This window comes from Spermophilus citellus, assembly GCF_964194105.1.
Source record: "Spermophilus citellus genome assembly, chromosome: 8".
NCBI lineage: Eukaryota > Metazoa > Chordata > Mammalia > Rodentia > Sciuridae > Spermophilus > Spermophilus citellus.
In genome coordinates this window covers 88,888,000-88,909,781 of record NC_138189.1, presented here as the reverse complement: position 1 = coordinate 88,909,781, position 21,782 = coordinate 88,888,000, and the positions used below count along the sequence as shown (strand labels likewise).

The 21,782-nt window shown below is 30.8% G+C and overlaps 1 protein-coding gene across 1 annotated transcript in view; it reads left to right on the top strand.

The window, feature by feature from the left end:
• Nucleotides 1–18,695, top strand: part of LOC308654852 (bifunctional heparan sulfate N-deacetylase/N-sulfotransferase 3) — a gene marked incomplete at its 3' end in the record, with an annotated part of 134,839 nt that extends 116,144 nt beyond the window's left edge. The window contains exons 8-13 of the mRNA XM_081304544.1: nucleotides 3,836–3,959; nucleotides 7,713–7,887; nucleotides 10,944–11,114; nucleotides 12,488–12,597; nucleotides 16,691–16,793; nucleotides 18,576–18,695. Of these exons, the coding sequence (XP_081160670.1) occupies nucleotides 3,836–3,959; nucleotides 7,713–7,887; nucleotides 10,944–11,114; nucleotides 12,488–12,597; nucleotides 16,691–16,793; nucleotides 18,576–18,695 (803 nt within the window). The remainder of the gene's footprint in view (nucleotides 1–3,835; nucleotides 3,960–7,712; nucleotides 7,888–10,943; nucleotides 11,115–12,487; nucleotides 12,598–16,690; nucleotides 16,794–18,575) is intronic.
• Nucleotides 18,696–21,782: the final 3,087 nt, after the last annotated feature.

The following is a 21,782-nucleotide window of genomic DNA, read 5'->3' as shown; positions in this document are numbered from 1 at the left end:
TAACAATCTGAAAACAGTATTGATGACATTTTTTTCTTTGTGCTTATTTATTTCACTTGTCTTTATCTATCTAAAGTCAAAAGACATCTAGGAAAACATTGAAACTGAAGCCTTTTCAGTGAACTCCCACTGTCATCAAATAACCTTGTCAGTAATACAAGGATAAGTACATCTACTCTCTGAAGCTTGACATACCACGTTTGCTTCAGGAAGCCCTGCAGGGGATGCTTCCTCTTATGCTGGGGCTGGATAAACAGGTATTTTAATATTATGGTTAGATGGCAGAATTATTATTTCTTATTCTAAACTCTATTTGGTTTCCAAATGTATATGCTATTATTTGTATATGACATTTGTCTTTGGAAAATAATATTGAAAATTATTCCCTTTCATAGAAATTGATTTTTCCCCATATTATTGAGATATAATTTACTTACATTAAAATTCAACCATTTTAGATATCAATTTGATAAATCTTATGAACTGTAGTTACATAATTACCACCACATTCAAATTATAGAATAGTGTTGTTCAAAACAATTCTCCATATCCCTTTGCAGCCAGTTTCTCTAAGTTGCATCATATCCCCAGCCAAAGGCAACTACTTTCTATCACTGTAGTTTTACCTTTTTTAGAATTCCATATAAATGGAACCATGCTGTGTATAGTCTTTTGTATTTAACTTCTTTCATTTATCATGATACTTGTAAGATTCATTCATTCTATCTATATCTATCAACATTTTATGGAACTGAATATTTTACTCAGACAAAAATATTTCCTCAGATCAATCCCATAAGAAATAAATAGCTTTATTTTCCCACACTTTGTTGTGTGTGTGTGTGTGTGGGGGGGGGAGGGTACTGGGGATTGAACCCAGGGACTCTTTACTGCTATATTGTAAAGTACAATTGTGCTACATCTCCAGCCCTCCCCTTTTAAAAATTAATTTATTTATTTTCTTTTTAATTTTGAGACAGGGTCTTGCTAAATTTCTGAGGGTCTCGCTAAGTTACTGAGGCTAAACTCGAACTTGCATCCTCCTCCCTCAGCCGCTAGAGCCACAGACATGCACCACACTAAATAAGTTTACTTTTTACTTCAGTTTTGTCACAAGTATTTTCGTGGTTAATTTTGTATAGATTTTTGGTTATCTGGATATTCAAATACTTTTGAGTGTTTTACAGTGACAAAAAATAAATAAAAACTAAAGCTTCACAGGTTTTTTTTTTTTTTTAATATATTTAACTATCATTATGTACTTGATTTACTATTGACAAAATGTATATACAAAACAGTTTATCCAGCCCAAATAATATGTGTGGATAAAGATGGAATTCAGAAATCATGTATCTATTTTTTGACCACTGAAAAATTATACCTTTTATTGACTATGAAAAATAATTACATTATATTTATTTTTTCTGTTTGTTTAATTGATGCTGGTCATGAAACTATATTTTAAAAAGCAATAATTCTTAAAAATAAAAATCAGAAAAGAGTGTTTTTCCAAAATATTTCAGAAAAGAATCAATGTTTATTTTCATATTATAATATTTGTGTTTTTTATTTTTACAAATATTTATTCTTTTCATTGAAAATTAAAAAAAGACACTTAGGACTGAGGATATAGTTTAGAGGCAGAGTGTTTGTATAGCATGCATTAACTCCTGGGTTATATCCCCAACAACAAAAATAAGTTTATTAATTAATTAAAAGGATGTATGCTTTTTTTATGAATGGCATCTCAACTGTATTATTGAGATATAAACATATTTAGTATTTTTACTTATTTAAATTCTAAATCATATTCCAATGAATTTATTTTTAAAAATGCTTTACAAATATTCAGATATGGCACTAAATAGGTAATACTTCACAGATTATCTCACTTGACTTTGATCAAGTATTTTCTTCTCCACTACACATATCAGTAAACTGAGATCCAGAAAGTTAAATAACTTTTGTTCAAGTTCACATAGCTGGTAAGTACTAGAAACAAAACTTTTGACACTAGGATTTACCTGACTCCAAATAGCATGCTGTTTATACTTTACTGTAAATGTCAAATACTATAGAATTTTCCCCCAATAAGTTTTGTGTATTGTTTAACATTTCTTTTAATTCAGTGATTTTCAAAGATGATCACCAAACCAACAGCCAAAGTATCACCAGATAGTTTGTTAGAAGTGCAAATTCTCTTTTTAAATATTTTTTTAGTTATTGTTGGACATAATACCTGAATTTATTTATTTCTATGTGTGCCAAGGATTGAACCCAGGGCCCTGCATATGCCAGGCAAACGCTCCACCACTTAGCCACAACCCCAGCTAGACAAATTCCTAAGCCACACCACAGTATGGCTCAATCCAGAAATTCCGGGATAGGTCCCAACTATTTGTGTTGTAACAAGCACGCTAGTGAATCTGATATATGCTAAAAATTGAAAATTACTATTTTAAGTGAAACTTGTGAAGAACATTTTTACTTTGTATATCATAGATATATATTTCATTTCCTACATTTATTTGTGATTATATTTAAAGTGTTCATTGTTTGGCTCAGATGTAATCTAGAAACACTATTTCTTTCAATTAATTTACCTGTCAATATTCAATTAGTTGAAAAATAGTAATTTTAATGATTTTTCTATTGATGGATATGGTAGATTTAAGTACAATACTACCGAAAGCTTATCAGAGCTATAAGGAAATTTAAACTTCTGTGCAAATGGCAACATGACAGTATTACAAAGCAAAATTCAAACAGTAATTTCTCCAGTAAGAGAAATATTGCAAGATCATGTCTGATTGCTATTTCTGTGTATCAACTTGGAATACAATTAACAAAGCCTGTTCCATCAGATTGTATAAACTATGAGTCACAGTAAAATAGAGAAGTAGAATCTGTAGTATATTTTTCTCCCAGGAGTACTGAATATATAGTACAGAAATTGGTTTTATGTTGTGATTTATAAACACATTCACAGTTGTAAGTACATGGTTAAATCTTTGAAAAACTGAACCTAACCTGTCTCCCTTTCTTTTGTAGATGTATGACTAAGCTGCATGCTCTACCTCTTAATTTAGACAAATAAAATAGTAATCTTTAGCTTATGACATTGCTTGCTTAAAAAAATTCACACCCTTGTTCCACAATAGTTGCAAATTTACATGGATTCCTAGGATACACAATTCTCTGTTCAATAAATTGTTAATATTTTAAGTTATGTCAATAAGAAATGATACTAATTTTTTTCAAATTTAACAAGTTAAACAATATCTGTATTACTGTTATAAATATGAAAGAACACTCAAGTTTATGATAACTTCTTAAAAGATTTAATTCTGTTTAATTAACTTTCATCAACCTTAGCAAGAACTTTTATAGGAGAACCAAACTATTCATTTTGGTAATGTAATACATTGACTAATAACATATTTTATTTATACAGTACTATATTAAGTTAAAATATCTTCAGGTCCATTATGTCTTTCATCCACTGAGAAAACACATGAAATAAACAAGGACTTAAGAAAAGTGAAACAAAAAGAAGCTAAAAGCCAGTGCCACAGACCAAATCAGTGATTGAACTAAAATGAAAAGCTGATTCCCTTAATCCCTGAAAGAGGCTTCTTCTCACATCCCTTTATCTCCATTTTTTAGAACATGTTTCTTTTTAAATGCTAGATATCTATTAAGTTTAATCCAAGGAGTAATTATAATGAATCTGTTTGAATCCTTACATTATTTAATTTCTTAATAACTTTGAAATGCTAATAGTAGAAACTTTCTTTTCATTACATTAATTTCTAAATTTCTCTTGTCTTTTCAGGTACCACTGCTTTGTTTCTGTTCCTGGTTATGCATCCTTCCATCCTTAGTAACTCCCCCAGCCCAAAAACCTTTGAGGAGGTACAGTTCTTTAATAGAAATAACTACCACAGGGGGATTGATTGGTAAGATGGGTTATTAGTATAAATCTAAAAGTTTGTTTACTGTGCATAGTATAAACTTAGTGTTAACATTTAGAAACATATATGTTTGTATCCATAAATAAAAGTCATCCTGGGTGGCTTGGAAACTGATCAAATAACATGAAGGGACACAGAAAATCATTCATAACACACTCATTTCAGTTTATGGAGTCACTTGTTGTTTCATGAGGCTCACATGTAACTTCAATTGGCATCACTTATCTGTGATGATCACAAATGTGTAATAGAAAAAATAGTATGATACTCAGGAATTTCATTCCTTTATACTCTTAAGAAAAAATTTTCATATTTTTCTCCTGTGCACTTTTTATTATGTGGTGCTATAATTCATGTATATACTTTTGTTTTGGTATAAAAGGCAATAATAAGTATATAGAAATATAAATGTGTATATATCTCATGAGTAATGAAAGCAATTAAAACTCTATCAAAAATTTATGAAATTTAAATTTTTACCTTTGAATTGAAATTAGAAATAAATTAGGTATCTTAAGAAAATAGTTAAAATGTGAAAGTGTAGATACATACAAAACTATAATATAGAGTAGAAATGGGTGGTACAATGTAACATTTTAATCATGAAATATATCAAGAGATTTTGCTGCTAGGGTATAATGCTAGATGGAGTAATTTAAAGGAGTGAAATCCTTGTAATAATTCTAGAGCATAAACACACATTTTGCATTGATTTTAGCAAGAAGAGTCATGTATGTTAATATCTGTTTTGTCACATTATGTGATCTCAGTTTTATAAGTACCACCCACCTCAAGTGTTGTTTGAGGTAGTATGAATGAAAAGGTAAAGTAATGGACTGAGTAAAATTTGAACACCCACTAGAATTCACATATGCTAAAATTGTTATGTATGTCACTGCCAATTTTTCTATATAGAGCTTGATGTTCATTATGTGGTGTTAAATAATAGCAGGGAGGATTGATAACCATCAACTACTTCAGCTGCTGCTTGACTGTGGGAATAATCAATTTTTTGTTGTCATGAATTATATCAAATAAAACCTTCTTGATCATAGCTAGTACAGTATAGGCACTGTAATATGAACAAAAAGTTTCTTAAGCCATTTATAAGGATAGGACTTAAATAAATAGACAGTTAAAAAACAATGAAGGGTTTTAAATATAACTCACTTAAATTACCCCAAAACACAAGCATTGTTGATTGATAAAGTATATACTTATAAAAGGCAGTTAATTCAAATGACAGATAATTATAGCAAATTTTAATATATAACACTAAGTATAGCTTTGCATGCAACATCTTCACATATTCACATTTGTCAGACTGGTCTGGCTTCTCTATGAAGCATTAACTACTTAGGTATCTTTTTATAATCATAGTTTCAAAAGGTGTAGACGATTGTGTGTCTCAGAGTCCCAGGATCATTTAAAGAATTAACTTAGGCATAGCTAGTTTATCTGGGTTCTTGGATCTGCATTTTTGGAGAATGGATAAAGCTAGGGTTGCTTTAACTGACAAGCAGCTTAGGGTACAAACAAAGTAAGGCAAATAAAAATTAGAAAACATTATCTTTGACAAATAGTTGAGATTTGCAATTGGAACTTCTCAGAAAAATATTTGAGTTATGTATGCATGTAACTTTAATGTTTTATCCATTGGTATTATTATTTTGAGTTACATGGGGATTCGTGGAAGGTTGGAAAGCTATACAATCCTTTTAACATTCAGAACCCCTACAGTCATAATGTAGCTTTAAGTAAAATCAAATAAAAATATAAATACTCAGAGTCAGCGCAAATAGCAAATAAATGTCGAGTATTGAAAAAAGAAAAAAAATATACATTTTTCAGGTAGAAAAAAATGCTGAGGTGTTATGTTTAATAGAAGTAGCAAAGCTGAGGGAGGCAGGCATTCACTTCTAACCCTCAAATTGTTAAGACATTCTAGTGTGCTTGCTAATTCTATGGATAATCTGAATGTATATTTTCCAAAAGTGAACATTTTTAGGAGCATCTAGGTCCCATACCATAAATATGAACCTGATTTCTTTTATTTATTTGCTTATTGATCAATTTCTTTCAAATCTATATGGCACTTCTTCAACATTTCTACAATAGAAATTGTGAACATGTAGGTGATCATATATTATTTTCTCTGTGAGCATCTAAGGCCAGGCAAAATTAACACACTATAGATCCAACATTCAGAACTACGTAGGATTTGAAATCCTAAACTGTTTCAGCTATAAAAAAAAACTGCTGTGAAGGTAGGACACTTTGTTAGAAAGTAAAAGTTATCTAAAATCAGCTCATTTCCTCTTTTTTGTGATATTTGGAACCATCCTCAAAACAAGCAAGCTTGAGGCAAGCTTGAGGCAAGCTTGGATCAAACAGGTACCACTAGTCATTCTTTATAACCTTAGCACCCCTGCAACCAGCATGAACTTCTAAATAATATCCCAAAATGTGGCACTTTCTGTAACTAGAGTGTATACCAGAAGACATACCACATCAACTCTCCCAAAAGTTTTGTATATTTCTTTCTCTCTGAAAGGAGGCTAGAATGATCTATCATCAGCAATGCAATTTCCAGAAAACATAAAAGGATTTCTTTACTTCTCTGAGTGTTAAGACATCACTAAAAGGTTGAACTATAACTAGTTGGTAATGCTTCAACGACTGGAATATCACCACAAACATTTTTATGTGAAACTATGAGATCTCACAATTGAAAAGACTATGAAAGTTGCATGATCTCATTCTAAAGAAAACAACATACTATGATAAGAAGTCCTTACATGTATGTTAATTACTGTTCAGTTCAGTAATTATTGAATTACCTTTTCTTGTTTGTAGTCACAGTGGCTTAAGAATTGAAGGGGTTGGTGGTGGAGAGTGAAACTATTATTATAAAATGTATGCAACCCAAGTAGTTTCTAAGGAATCCTTTTTCCTCTAAAACATGACCCTTTTTGCTTTAGAAATATATATGATCATCTGCTGATTTTGTTATACTTGACAACTTTTATACAAAACATGAAGCAGAATCCTCCATTTCTGTACTTGAGACTGCAGGTATCCCCTTGTTAACACTGGAGGTAAATAGATTATAAAAGATAAAATACAAATTCAACCTTGGAAATTTGGATTGGGTTTTATATTTGTAAACATATACATATGTTTTAATCTTTCATTTTAATTACTCTAAAGAGAGATGTAAGTGGTTCTATATGACAGAAACAAATAAATAACATTTACAACAGATATTTAAGTAACATCAACTCAACACACTAGTGGAGATAAAATTATTTTATTATGATAACGTAAAAAATGTTTTTTTCTAATTCATTTAAAATACTTTGAACTGAGTACATCATCTATTTTGATCAAATTTTATTCCTGTTTGAATATTTAGAATTTCATCTGTACAATATTAATCCATTTTGATATATTTTAAATTGTTAGATTGATTATTGTTGCCATTATTCTATGTCTACATTTTTATCATCTCTTATCTTTATTCTGCTACTAAGCAAACAAAATGTACTTAGAAAAACGTTTTTTAAATGCATTATTAGTGTTCTGGATGTTTCCCTTGCTAACTATAGAGGAAAATGCCTTAAAGGCAAAATTTTATTTAGGAAAGAAATGAATATGTGGAACACCTCTACTATCTTCAGTCACTAGTACATAAGTGTAAAACAGGATCTTATTTTGAGAAAAATGTTCCTTTTCTAGGTATATGGATTTCTTCCCAATTCCATCTAATGTTACTACTGACTTTCTGTTTGAGAAAAGTGCCAATTATTTCCACTCAGAAGAAGCTCCTAAAAGAGCTGCTTCTCTAGTCCCCAAAGCCAAGATCATCAGCATTCTCATTGACCCATCAGACCGAGCATACTCCTGGTACCAGGTAAGGGTAAATAAATCAAACTGGGGGAAGGGGAGCGTGGACAATGGAAGATCATTTTTAGCAATAGCCTCCATCTCAGGTATTAACAAAAGAGAAGATCTGCTAGTTGGATGGTGTCAGCAGAAAAGTAGATGACTTTTCCTAAAAAAAAAAAAAAAAAAAAAACCTTTCTGTGTTAATCTTTTATTAGTGTATTTAACAAAATGTGTTAATACAAGAAACAAATTAAATTGAAACATAACTAACAAAATATACGCTTGTTTGTGTGTTGAGATATACATTTATTTCCGTACCCTCTGTTCTTCTATACATCTGTATTTTAAGCATGCATTTTAAAATCATGAATTTTCATCCAATACATCTATATTTTATAAAGGACTAAACAGCAAAATTTCATGTTTTAAATGTTGTAAGGTCTTTTGCGACTCTGTAATTGTATTTTGAAAGTAGCCATAGATGATATGTTAATGAAGGGCATGGTTGTGTTCCAATAGAATTTTATAAACAAAAACAGACTCTAGGCATCCATAGATTATTGCCCCAGTTCTGAAAGAATCTAAATAAATGTTTGCACTCTAGAAGTAACTTAGAAACAAAGCTTATATAAGAATTCTTCATCACTGGAAGCCCAATCTGTCTAAACCTGTTCTAAGTCTCTTCTCATATAGTCATTGTCATTATGTTTCTGAGGTTGGTGAGAACTTAGCACAGATACCATCACTTTAAAATAATTTAACAGACTCTAATAATACTTGTATATAAAGTATATTTTATAATAAATCATTAAATAATAGAGAAAAAACTGTCCCAGTGATATTTTAATCACCAAATGGAAAATTTCAATAAAAGGCATTCAAAATTAAAAATAAGAATATAACAAAATCAGTATCTTGTCTTCCTGATCCTTTATCATCATTGCTCAACTTTTAATTGAAAAATACCTATTATTTATATTTCCATCCATTCATCATTAATATTAATGACAACTATGTGCCAAGTTTTGTTCTGAAAGTGATGGAACATATGTTAATAAGTGTGGCTGCTATACTTGAGACTGTGTTTTACATAATTGGTGAAATGCTGTATGTGTAAATAACCATATAAATTAGAAAGAAGTAAGTGATGGACTGATAGCATCATTCTGTGATAAAGTCCATCTTAAAGACTATAGGGAACAAGCTGGAATGATTAACTGGCTGCAGCAGAGATGCAGACTCCAGAAGAATCAGTACACATTCTCTGAAGAAGTGAAGGATTTATAAGGGGAGAAATTGAGGTGAGGTTGAAGTGATGGATTGTTCTGGGAGGGGTAAAACATAACTATGTATAAATAAATTATTAGCAGGCTAAAAAAACAGATTATGGTCTATATTTCTTTGAAACTATGAAGCTAAGATGAATGTGTAATATTGTGTATACAAAAACTCTTTTGGGGGGTTAATATAAGGTAATTTTGTGTGCTCTAAGTAACCCACAATTCCTCTGGTGAAGATTTGTGGGTTACTTAGAGCACAGCAAATTACCTTATATTAAACTCAGCAAATACTTACTTAGAGCACAGCAAATTACTTTATATTAAGAGCTCAAATCCTCTCACCAGGGGTGGGTGGGATGTTCCACTGATATGATTTCAAACAGGAAACTCCTTGAAATTATGATATTAAATTAAAGAATATAGTTTTTTTAACACCAAGATACCTTTTTTTAGTTAACAAAAGCAGATTTTTTTTCAGGTTTACAAATAGAAGAAAAGGTTATTGGGAAAGATTTTGTGACAGGGGCAGAGTGAGGAAAGGTCATACAAAACAGAATTCTAGTTAGGTGTACTAAAAATTGACAGATTTGATTTTGCACCTTTTACCTTTTCTACAGGAAATCTGGAGAAAAGAGAAATAAGCCTTAATTAACTCCAAAAGACAGAAGAAAATTGGAGCTTGTCAATTACTTAGCCTCTGAAAATTGGGAATTTACAGAAAAAGAAGGTTTCAAGGATGCAAACTAACAAAACACTCTAAATATTGCAAATAAGTCACTCCACAGGGTAAAATGCAGACCTTAACAAAGTTTAGTAGAGTTTATAGTATAATAATTTGAATCCTAACTGAAGCAAATTTGCTTCTCAACTAGCTGTGGTAAACATTTACAAACTTACCACTAAGCCTGAATATTTATTGGTCAATTTAAGGAAAAGATGATTTTCTCAAATCCATGGGCTGTTATCTGAGTCATTATGAAACACTTTCATATTTGGATTGCTGCTTTCTATATTTTCTGAACAATAAATGGTTCTGATTCACTGCAAAGGTTACCTTTAGATAAAATAATCTTGGCTTTCAGATGCTAGGTAATATATGATAAAATCTATAGATTTGGGATAATGTATATGTCAGAGTTTCTCCATTTTAAATAGCAAATAGGATTTTTTTCCTAATCTAAAAACTACATTACAAGGAAGAACAAAAATTATTTGGCTGAACTAGTGCTTATGTATTACGGATATCCACTGAGCTTGATGAATGATTTTCTTATGGGCAGAAAAGGGGACATAATGCAGCTTTCAAAAGTTTACTTTCAGGTAAAATACATATACAAAGGGGAAAAAAACTGAGTAAAGTTGGTTAAGGAATTCTACCAATAAGAATTTATCCTCTATCAAATAAGTCTTTAAAATACGTACTCATGGGGCTGGGGATGTGGCTCAAGCGGTAGCGCGCTCGCCTGGCAGGCGTGCGGCCCGGGTTTAATCCTCAGCACCACATACCAACAAAGATGTTGTGTCCGCCGAGAACTAAAAAAAAATAAATATTAAAAAAAAAAATTCTCTCTCTCTCTCTCCTCTCTCTCTCTCTTTAAAAAAAAATACGTACTCATCAGTGTCATAATTTTAAATTTTGATTCTTCAAGCAAACATTTTCATCCTTTATTAATTTCAAAATAAATAACTCTCCAGCAGTGAGGCACTCTTTCCTCTAGCTTAAGTACTTGTCAGAAAGATTGGTTTTTAATTATTTATGCTTATATTTCAAAGTTAGTTTAATTATCCACCTTTTTATCAGCATCAGCGATCCCATGAAGACCCTGCAGCTCTGAAGTTTAGCTTCTACGAAGTAATCTCAGCTGGGCCCCACGCACCCACGGAGCTTAAAACCTTGCAGAAGAGATGTTTGGTCCCTGGGTGGTATGCCAGCCACATTGAGAGATGGCTTGTTTATTTCCCTCCCTTTCAGGTATGGAGCAATAAAAATTTACATCATGTAACAATCTCATTAAGTTGATGACTTTGCCTCAAGGATAGAGGAAAATTTTACTCATTAAAACTACTAGCTTTTTACCTCTTACTTATAAATAATGGACTGTGGCAAAGAAAAATAGAGAGGCAAAGTAGAAAAGCAGTCTGATTTTTGGAAAGTATTTCAGAGTAATTTTCCCTGTTCCATTTTCTGGTGCCGTACCTAATTGTAAAGAGTTTCAATAGCTTCCTGATTAGATCCCTAATTCTTATTCTGACATAAATAAAGCTTGAAGGGATCCTCTTAACTAAACAAGGCAAATATTGTTTTGCTTAATTAAGTGATGTTATTTTGCTTCTGAATCACCTTGTTGAAATTTTTGGAACTCTTATGCTTTTATCACATTCCTTACTCTTTTTTTTTTTTTTTTTTGGCCGGGCATCAACTTAGGTTACCAAATCAAATCCTTTGGATTGTATAAACCATCTAGTCATATCAGATGTGGTGTGTACTTGCACTTTTAAAACTGCAGTGTCCAGTGTGATAGCTATTACCACTTAATGTTAATTCAATTTGTATTAATATTAAGAGAAATTAAAAATGCAGCTTCTTATTTGTATTATCCATGTTCAAATGCTCAATAGTTACCTGTTAGCGCAGCTATAAAACATTCATTATCACAGAAAGTTCCATTAAGTAATGCTAATCTAGACTGATAGAAATATTGGAAAATAGGTATGGGCTGGAGTTGCATTACAGGCTTTGTAACCTTCCATTCCGTCCTCAGTCATTTTATCTTGCTGGGTCCACTATCATCATAGTAACAAATTCTTCCCCTTAGTTTTTTGAGGAACTATGTACATGCACTGGTTCTCTGAGAATTCTTACCTTCTTCATATGAATTATCAAAGTATTTCTTCAAACTTTACATTGCTACTCCTGAATGGAATTGTAAAACATGGCATGTTTTCTTTCTTATTACATTTGGGCTTCTTTTGAACATTCTTTTCTTTTCCACAGTGCTCCTTTCCAATATCGATGATGGAATAATTGGTTTTTTTTTCTTGGCTTATATTTGTGATTTTGCAGTTAAATTTCTAAGCTCTCTTGGTCCCCACAATTGGCTTTTTGCTTTTATAGTGTTTGTAGGAGTTCTCAGGTAACAAAAATGAATGTGCTTAAATAGCATGATTTATTTCTTGGTTCAGGCCATTAACAAGTACGTGTGATTATATCTAATAATGATGCATGCAATTCTCCTTAGGACCTTGTTTCTGAATAAACAGAAATTTTTTAATTTTACAGTTAACATGTCTTTTTTCAACATTAATTAAATAATAATAATTATTGTTATTATTTTGGTGATTTAGTTGCTAATTATTGATGGGCAACAACTAAGAACTGATCCTGCTACAGTAATGGATGAAGTACAGAAGTTTCTAGGAGTCTCTCCTCATTATAATTACTCAGAAGCTTTAACGTAAGTTTGTATTCTCATTAATTAATTAAACTTTCAGCAGGGAAATAATTTTAAGAAACTGTAGTTCGGTGATGCAATTGTCAATTTATATGTTAACCATTTGGGGAAGAACAATTAAAACATTGTCATGAAGAAAGGTCCTAAATCATCTGTTTACTCCTAAATATGCAGATTTCTCCTGGAAGAAAAGTGGAGGAAAAATATTGTGATTCTAAAAACCAACAACAAACCTTAAGAGTAGACTTGAAATAAGTTCATAAAAGTTGACATATTTAACAGACAATATTTCAACCTCTTGGATGTTTGAAGAGGAGATCAGATAATTTTGGAACTGGCCTTTTTTTTGCAGTTTTCAGAAACAATGTCATACAGGCAGAAATAATCCAATAGGTGACAGCATAGGCAGAGAGAGAGAGAGAGAGAAAGATAGAGACAGAGACAGATACAGAGAGAGGGAGGGAGAAAGAGAGATGTACTATTATTGTTCTATTGCAGTAGTTTTATTTTTTACCTTTGTTTTTATGTAAAATAAATGTGACCTTGTCATCCTTTCTTCTGACACCTCAGCAGTTAAAAGCAATGATTTGTTTGTTTGTTTGTTTGTTTGGGTAGTTTTTTTTTTTTTAGTTTTTTTTTTTTTCTTGATTGCCTCTGATCTTCCTTGGTAATTGACTCCAAGGGGGTCAAGAGACGCATTAGAATTTAAGAAAGGACTCACTGTTGAATTGTCATATGCCTGAGAGTGAGTAACAGTGCACTTCCAGTAAGTTTCTTTTCGTATTTTCTTGTGATCATCATTGACATACCTTGTGAAAACCACTAGTGCACTTGTAGAATATTTGGAGGTTTCATGTCATTTTCTTAGGTCTAATATAGTCTTCTTTCACCCTATAGCCTTTGCAGTTGTTTATATGAACCCCATCTTCACAATTTAGTTACTCTTCTTATAGTAACTCTGACAGTTGTTTCTGTGATACTGTAGAAATATTGGGATGGCTATGAGTACAAAATGTATATTCTCATAAATGTTATTTATACCAAAAACTAAGAGATCCTTTATATATTTTGGTATTATTTCTTATTTTCCTGCTATGATAGTGAATATCACCTCTTTGGTGTTTACATTTCTTTTTCAGCTTAAGACCCTTCCTTTATTAAGGATTTACTAAACAAAATCCAATATGAATTCTCAACCAATCACTTAAATACAGTGCATCACACAAAGTAGAATAAATGAATGAAACTAGGTATACACAAAGGTTTTTACAATACTCTCTTGGCATGAAAGAATGCTCCAATTTAAGAAGTCTCTAAACTGATTATTTTCAGTTTAGCAAATTCTACTATCAAAACTTATTTTCAAAAGCAATGGTAAAAATCCTCCATTGTCAAAAAGTTTTTTATTCCTTTCCATGATTACTAAAGAAAATATTCTAGAATTCCAAAATTTATACCAACTAACTGGATAGTCTGGATCTTAAAATTACTTTTTATTGTCATAATGGATTTTAAAAGTCTTATTGAATATGTAAAAATAATCTGATTTTCTCAGTGAGTGTGGGTGTGGTTTGAAATGAGGACTATTAGCTTAAAACAATACATTTTGGAACTTTCTCATTCAAAAAAGTAAGTTACATTTTACAACATATTTCAGGGTATTTATTGAATCAAATGCATACTGCCTTAAAAGAGGGCCAGTATCCAGAGAGGCTTGGAGGCCTCATTTAAAAACTTTTGTCCAACAAAAACTTAATTCCTTAATTATGAACAATAGGATTGATATTATATTGACACTAGTTTAGTTTTCAGGTTATGTGTTATATAGTGTTTTGAAAATAATTAAATATTTGAAAAAAATGAAGAAAATTAAAACTTGACATGAATTGTGCTAATGTGATAAATTAAAATTAAAAATATAAATTTTAAATTTTACCACAAATATGTCCATTCACAATTATCACATAGGCATTGATGTCCATGACAGAAGTCTTCAATTCAGAAATACTAGTTACTTAAATACCTGAACATGATGTCTCATTTCTCAGCCCATTAATATATTTGTTTAGTGAAACCAGACTGTGTTAAATAAAAATTTAATACAAATTTACTTTAAAAACTTTGATGGATGGGAATTATTAATTTGAAAGTCAGAGATAAAATATAATTTTTCTTGTGTGTGTGTGTGTGTGTGTGTGTGTGTGTGTGGGTATTTTTTATGAGGCTTGGTTAAGTCATAAAGGACTGAAGATGCATTAAATTTAGAAAGACTTCAAATGTTTCTAATATCACATCCTGATAATCAAAATTATGTTGCCAGGAGTTCTTTCCCAACTCACTGCAGATGAGTTTGGGTAAGAATCTACCGTACAAAGACTTTTTAATAGCAAAACTAGTTGTCATAGTAACTAAAATCTGGTTATCCTTGGGATGACCTATGAAGAAGCATCTAGAAATGTTAAGTTTTGAATAGAAATATATTTACTAAACATATTTACTATACATACTAAATAATTTATATGTGTGTATATATATATATCCTCACAAAACTGTGTGATAAGTAGTATTAGCAAAATAGTACTATTTTTCAGGTAAAAATATTAGAGCATAGAAAAATTAAGCCAAAAATTACTCAGCAAGTAGTTTAAGGAGGCAGATTTGGAAATCAGTTATTTCTGGAACCTACCCTGACCAATCTTAAGTTCTTCCCATTGTCACAAGAACAAGACAAAAACTATTGTGAATTTTAGTAATAAATAGTATATCAACAGGAAGTACTTCCTTTCAAAACTGAAAGATTAAAATGAGCTTTATAAGTTGTATCAGACATTGCTACAAAAGAATCTATCTCTCGACTCACTGAATTTCACATTACAAATAAATGTGTAATTATAGAGGTATGCAATTAAGGCCATATTGAGATACCAGTTTACACCCATTGCAATGGTTATAATCCAAAAGATAATATGTGATGTTGGCAAGAAAGTGGTGAAACTTGAAACTTTATATATTGCTAATGGTGGTGAGTTGCTACAGGAAGTAGATCTCTGGGGGCATGGCCTTGGGAACTACATCTGGTCCCTGGCTTCTTTCTCACTCTCTGCTTACTGGCTACCATGAACTGATCAACTTTCCTCCCCTGTACCCTTTTGCTATGATATTCTGCCTTATCTCAGATCCACAGTAATAGTCAGTCAACCATGAATTGAACTTTTAAACTCAAAATAAACTTTACCTCCTCTAAGTTGAGCTTGTCAGGTATTTTTGTCACAGTAATAAAAAGCTGATTAACAGGGTTATAATGAAGGTTCAAATAGAGAAATACAAAATATTTTGATAAACAAATATAAATTTAACATAATACTATCATTATTACAATTATAGTATGAAATCCCATTTATAGATGGAATTACTTTAATATAGCTCTCATATTAAAAGAAGAAATTCTTTTATCTGGAAAATAATTAAATTTGGTTTATAGCTATAGAATTCTAAAAGTAATAACTCCATGGCACATCAAAATCTTTTCTCTCAAATCACCCTGTAGTTCTGTGATACACAGAAGTGATGAAGATTGATTTGTCATTTTTAAACCCTATAAAAATGGACTTAAAATTTATAAATATTTTGATACCAGATGAAGGAATTAGTCTTAATTTTTTTATAAATAGGATATTTTTTACTGAAAAATTTTGTATTAAGAATTGGGCAAACTTAGAAATATGACAGAGGGACTGAAAATTCCTTATGACAAAATTAGCATGGAAATTAGAGTTTTCAGTGTGCAAATCTTGCTCATAATCTTTATTCACTTTATGGATTTCAGGATTGTATGCTAACTTAAACATGTAACACTGGTGGTAACCATAGACAGGTGGGACATGGCTGGAGGAAGTAGGTCTTTCTATACTATTTGATTCTTTATGACACAAGATTTTATGCAAAGAGATATAGTATAAAAGAAAAAAAACCTTCCAGTTTTATTTGTTATAGATTGATATTCAAATAAAAATACTTATGTTATTGGTCATTATATCTTATAAACTACTTAAAAATAATTTCTTTAAGGTTTCTTTGGGGGTTTGTAATTTTTTAGGTTTGATTCTCATAAAGGTTTCTGGTGTCAGTTGCTGGAAGAAGGTAAAACAAAATGCCTTGGAAAGAGTAAAGGAAGAAAATATCCACCAATGGATTCTGATGTAAGTGTAGAGCTTAAAAATCTAAGCTATTTGTACAAAAGAATAAATAGTAACATCACATCTGATTTCTTAGAAAAGTGATTAAGTCAAATTCAACTTTCTAAAATTTAAAAGTGACAATTGAGTTTTAGAATATCTATGTTGTTTGTTTTTTGATTTCTTCAATTTTATAACATTACCTGTCATGCAAGAAAAAATGAAAACAATAGAATTTTTTTCAATTTTGAATAAGGACAGAAAGATATCATCTCATTCTAAAAAGAATGATAGTGCACAGAAATTTTTACACTAAAAAGGTTAACTGAATCCAAGACAGGAAATATATCAACTAGAAATTGAAAATAGGATCAAAAGGTTTCTATCTTTTGTCACCACAAAATTACCTGATAGTGGTAAGTATAGCCTAGATAATATTACTGTTATAATGTACTGAACATTGAACTGTTTTTATGCTATTAAAATGAAAAAAAAATTAATACATTTCCCCGATGTATAATATACTAATATATTACTCAGGTTTTTTTTTTCTTTTAAGAGAGCGAGAGAATTTTTTTAATGTTTATTTTTCAGTTTTTAGTGGAAACAACATCTTTATTATATGTGGTGCTGAGGATCGAACCCAGTGCCCAGCGCATGCCAGGCAAACGCGTTACCCCTTGAGTCACATCCCCAGCCTGATTACTCAGGTTTTAAGGAATGGAGATGTGTACATTATGGTACCTAGCACTTTGTTTATTCTGTTCAGTATCCTGAGATGATGAACACTTTATGTTATAGTTTTTTTCAGGTTGAATATCCTGTATTTTTACTTTAGTACTTAATACACATGAAATTTATTCATATTTTAATTTCATAATCAGTCTACTTAAATATATAGTTTGGCTATTAGAATGCAGGTAGATTATTATTATATAATACCTTATGTTAACTGACAATCTGAGGTTGTCTGAGAATGCTTAGGTAATCTGAATTTATTTGAAAATTATATCTAACAGGACTTTGAGAACTATTTGTTGTATCAGGCCTGATAGATATATGGCCTGTAATCAAAAAGCTCATACTTAAATTCTGTATCAAAGACATTAGGAAAGGAGAACTTCTACTGTTTTGATAAAGAATTTACATTCTCTGAATTCTAATTTTATTTGGTTGATAAAAATATACCCTCATAGCACTTTAAAATAATCCTAATACATTAAAAGAGTTTGAAGGGACATTTCTATAGTATTTCAAGAGAGCAATGCAAAATTTATTGTTTTTATGTCAAACTTTGTACAAAATTTATTTATTAAAGTTACAACATTTAAAAGATACCATATAATGTTTTTCTTAACATTTCATTTTACTCTGGTCTCACATAGACACACTGAGATAAAATACAAAATTTAGTGGTAAAGAACTTTTCAAGATATCAATTTCAAATCTCTCTACAAGGTAACTGTGAAGTACATAATGAATTCATTGAAGTACATAATGAATTTATGGTAACAAACCATCTTTTGATATGAATAGCTTACCTATATGTTTCCCAGAGTAAAACCTACCAAATTGAAGGGTCTAAAGTGACTAGTTTTGTCATATGGTTTTCAGAGAAAGGTAAATATAAAGGGCCTCAAAAAATGTCAACAAAACACTATGGGCTAAATAAACAGTTCACCTGCTTAATACAAATTTTAATCCAGATCTGATATACTTGATGATTATTTAATCATAGTCAAAAAGTATAAAATATACTTTAATAAACAAAATTGAATGTACTTTTATCTCTCCCTCCCCACTCAGAGCAGAGCATTTCTGTCAAGCTACTATCGGGATCACAATGTGGAACTCTCAAAGCTGCTACACAAACTGGGTCAACCTCTCCCATCTTGGTTGAGACAAGAACTGCAGAAAGTGAGATAGCATTGAGAGAAAACTTGTTGAGGATTCATCTTTTCCAAAGTTTTCAGAAGCTACCAAAAGATGATCAAAATATACCTCTTCAAATAAGAAGAAAGGACAAGGCTCCTTCCATGTGCTGGCATGTGGATTATTAGAAAAAAAAAAAAGGACAAGAAAAATATGTTACAACCCTTGAGGCCTATGGCCTATTGCTTAATGCTCATCCGAGCCTGTGAGATTGTCATAGACTACTTAATGTGCACTCATGTGTAAGTCAGTAGCAGCAAACATAAATAACAAACACAAATGCAAAACTGTCCATTTCATATTAATATTTACACTTTGATATGTCAACTAAGATTGTGTCTACAGATTTTTAGACCACTGTTTGCCTGTAATTATTTTTAATTCTTTGATTCTATGAGGCATCATTCAAAATAAGAACCAAAATAAACCTCACAATATAACATAAAATTCCAGAAGCATAACACATAAAAAAAAAACGCCTGTCAAAACTTAAATCCACTGAAGTATTTAGAAAGAATTGTAAATTGTAATTTGTGCTAGATCAGAGAGTGAAAAAGCTATACATGTGCTTTATCTGCATAAAAAAGAGAAGTACTGTAGCAAAAAAAGAAAAGTGATTTGTCATATATATAGTCTAGTTCATTTATGTAAAAATTACTAACTCTTCCATTGTAAGGTAACTATTATACTGAAATATATATTGTAAATTTGTTGGATGATACGTAGAAACACACTGAGTACACCAAAATAGTAAATGATAATGTAAGTTTACTGACTAAATCCTCTATAAAGGAGAAAGGATAGGGGTCTAAAGATATATCATTGAGAACTCTATACCCACTTGCTGTGTGCTACAAATCTATTCCAGCAGTCCTCTCTAGTTCTACAGAAATGCATGCAGAGTCTCTGAGATATGTGTCATCTCTGGTAACAAACCATCTTTTGATATGAATAGCTTACCTATATGTTTCCCAGAGTAAAACCTACCAAATTAAAACTAAGGACAGCTTCCCGAGATGATATGTTCAGATTGTTTACACTTATATTATTACAAAGCTACATTTTTCCTATAGTCCAAAGTAAAATTGTATAATGTCAGATTTGTAATAAAACAGAAATTAATATTTGATTTATAATCTGATATTTGAAATGATAATTGTAATACAAAGCAGAGAAAAATAAGAATAAAATCCCCTTTTAAAAATTATTTCACATATCATTGTCACAGAAGATAACAGAACACAGTTAAATTTATGGATAGCTACAAAATTAAATGAAGGAAGTACATAGATGAGCATCACATGACTCTTGAAGTCTATTTATACTTACTTAATGAAATATTTAAAAAGGAAAAGATTTAAAATAAATCAACTTATTTTCTTGTATTAATATTTACTTAATTTTATATTACTTTACATACACACAAAATTTAAATAGTAAATAAATTCCCTGCTATGATTACATGTCTTTATAAAAAATCCTTAAAGGTATGATTAAAAAAATATATGCAAGGAAACTACTATTTTCATTGTCACTATAATGTGTAAAACTAATTCTGTATAATAATTAGAAAACGAAATGTTTGATCCTTGCTGTAATTTTAAATATACATTATAATTATCAATTAAATGTTATTTTGAGATCTTATGTACCCCCAAAATACATTAATTTTTAAACAAATAGCAGAAAGAATTGGAAGAAAAACAATTCTAAGACCCTTAGTAAAAAGCAAAAGCAAAATCATTTAAACAAACATGAGAAATTCAGTCTTTATGCCTACTGTTGACTCTTTCAAAGCAACACGTGCCAAACATACTAAAAAAATTATAATAATCTTTCATCTCCATTAATTTAAGAAAATTGACTTAAGAAGGATGCAATGAGAGGAGGCTGCAGCAGTTACATACAGTGTCTTGTTTTTATTTGTCAACATTTTTGTTGATAAAAGAAAAAAGGAAAGTTGATACATATATGCTTTAAAGATGAGATGTACCTTTAAATTTCTGAATAAGTTGTGAATGGTATCCTCTTGTCAAGATAAATTGACTTGACTGAACAATTCACCCTTTGAAATAATTGTTTATACTCAGTGCTTGTATAATGAAAGGAGAAAAAAGGGAAGATATAGCATCAAGATTAACTCCATCACAAAGTATGGAGTTTGATGCTACATACAGTTGCAAGGGTTTGAAAGGATTTCTGACCAGTCAGCGTGTGTTTTGAATATACTATCAAATTCCAGAAGATGTGCATATTTTCCACACTGTATATTCCAGTAAGTCATGCTATTCTGAAACTAACATAAATACACATGAGAAAAGACTGAGAGAGAACATGATTTAAAAATTGCTTTGTATAGAATTCCCTTTTTCATTGCTTAAAATATGAAACTTCCTCAGGAAGAAATGAAATGGTTATTTCCCTGTTTATAGCTATAATATTTGTCATTCACATTGAATGAAAATTATTGAAAACATTTTTTTCTCTGCGTTTTTTTTAAAGAAAAAAAACTGGATATAACTCTGATAGTGGCATGGTACCTCATGTAAAACAATAAACTCTTATAAGAAAATGAAGATTTTGGGACTAGTGATTTTAGGCAAGAAGTAGGTAATTGATAATTTTGCCTGGGAGGCAGTGGGAAGTGGTAACAGAACATAGATGCCACTAACATAATCTAAAGTAGAGATGGATGAGTGCTTCTGAGTAGGGAATAAGTAAAAATTTGTATACAACTGTTCAAAGTTCTCCTAAATTTTGGTGTTATTTCTTGTGTTTCTTTTTCCTTTTTAGTTCTATCAGATATAAAGCAGCTCCTACATCACTTTGGGGACTCTGGAATAAAAGAATGAGAAAATCGCACAGCTGTTGCTTCAGAGACTTGAGAACCCAGGTGGTTGTAGAATATCTGACTCCCAGTACTCTTTTCTGCTCTCACAGATGAACCCCTTTTTATTTCTTTAGATCTTTAAAAGGTGTTAGCTAGTCTTTCCTTTATAAAATTACAGAAAACATCATGTGGAGATAAGCTAGACTCAGAAAGTCAAAGGTAATATGCTTTCTCTCATCTGTGGAAGCTAA